A 1,439-nucleotide genomic window follows, 5' to 3' on the forward strand; every position below is an offset into this window, starting at 1 on the left:
GGACCTCTGGAACATTCACAGTCTGAAGGTAGAACTCTGGTCAGTAGATAAAGGTGCTGCAGATACAGAACCAGGTGCTCTGAGGCGGTTCTGGAGGAACTCTGATCATTAGATAAAGGTTCTGGAGCTGAAGCTGTGTTTGGTCTGCGTGCTGTGAGTGCGTTGAGTCGATCGTCTGACCTGTTGCAGTCGCTGCACAGAGACGTGAGGAAGACAGAGAGGAGGACGAGGAGGACGAAGACGCCGACGAGTCCAGGAGACAGGAACCACGACCCGCTGACCTCTGCTCCGAACGCAGCCATGATCCTGACACAACACAGTGATCGATGAGTTCAGATTGATCCAGTTGATTCAGGACGAGTCTGAAACCAGCATGAGGTCTGATTATTTACTGTTTCAGTCTAGAAGCACTGATTCATCGGTTCTGTTGCTCCGGCCCGACCCGACCCACAGCTCTGAGACATAAACCATACATCACAACGTTTGATAGGTCGAGGGTCCGATCCTCAGTCTGCTGCTGCACTGAAAAGGAGGGAATCACCATAGCAACCAGTGACTGACAGCTGATTGGCTGACTGATCCTGGACTGAGAACAGAGGACTACAAACATGGCCGCCTCCGTCAGCAGCGTGTAACGCTGTAGTGGTTCTGTCAGCAGAACAAACCCAACAGCTGCTCCTCTGTTACTGATAGCATCAACAACTGGTTCTACCATGTTCTAACTGGTACTAACAGGTTCTAACAGGTTCCAACAGCTTGCAACAGGTTCTAACGTGACCCAGACCAACATCGATCGGAGTGTTCAGTGGCTCATATTTCAAACTTCAGAATAAGAGCCTCTCCAGGTGACGCTAAGTTTAGCATCTTTAGCAGCTGCTTGTCGTTTATTTTCTGTCTAAAGGAACAAAACAATTACAAGGTTACAGGAAGTTCATGTGTGTCGGATTTTCAAAGTAAAAGCCCTCAAATAACTGCATCAAGGTGCACAACGCTATCAAAATAAAAGCTGTGAAACGTTGGTGGACGTTATTTACAGTGTCAGTGTTTTTGTTTACTATGTAAACAACATGTGTCATGTGACTTCACAGTGATCATCTGGATCAAATAAACCAAAAGAATGAAAAGAACAATAAATTAAACGCTTCATTTTTTACAGTGTGTTGGAGCTGCTGATTAAATATTTGCCTCCAGCGTTCCTTCAGGGCCCGTCAGAACCACTCCTGCTGAAACAACAGCTGCTGCTCACAGGGAACCATGTGACACCTGGTAAATACAGAACCTGTGTGTTCTCAGCTTCATCAAGCAGAGCAGAACCTTTGTTCTTTACCTCGATGGGTCGGTTTCAGCGAAGCGACGACTGAAGCTGCAGCTGGATCATCCTGACGGAGTCCTGGAACAACAACCCAGAGTTCTATGAGCGTTGATAACTGGTTCTATAA

General features: G+C 47.0%; 1 protein-coding gene across 7 annotated transcripts in view; it reads right to left on the minus strand.

Annotated features, from left to right (window-relative positions):
• The window catches only part of LOC103361875 (uncharacterized), an 8,095-nt gene that overhangs the window by 4,565 nt on the left and 2,091 nt on the right, over positions 1 to 1,439 (minus strand). For 3 of the 7 annotated variants that reach the window (XM_008288080.1, XM_008288082.1, XM_008288081.1), the window contains 2 exons: positions 1,328 to 1,390; positions 181 to 362 (listed from right to left, as the gene is read on the minus strand). In XM_008288080.1, coding sequence (XP_008286302.1) covers positions 181 to 302 — 122 coding nt within the window. In that variant the 5' untranslated portion in view covers positions 303 to 362; positions 1,328 to 1,390. The remainder of the gene's footprint in view (positions 1 to 180; positions 363 to 1,327; positions 1,391 to 1,439) is intronic. The other 4 variants (XM_008288083.1, XM_008288085.1, XM_008288088.1 and 1 more) reach the window with 3 other exon arrangements.

Source organism: Stegastes partitus, unplaced genomic scaffold, assembly GCF_000690725.1.
Source record: "Stegastes partitus isolate 25-593 unplaced genomic scaffold, Stegastes_partitus-1.0.2 Scaffold540, whole genome shotgun sequence".
Lineage (NCBI taxonomy): Eukaryota > Metazoa > Chordata > Actinopteri > Pomacentridae > Stegastes > Stegastes partitus.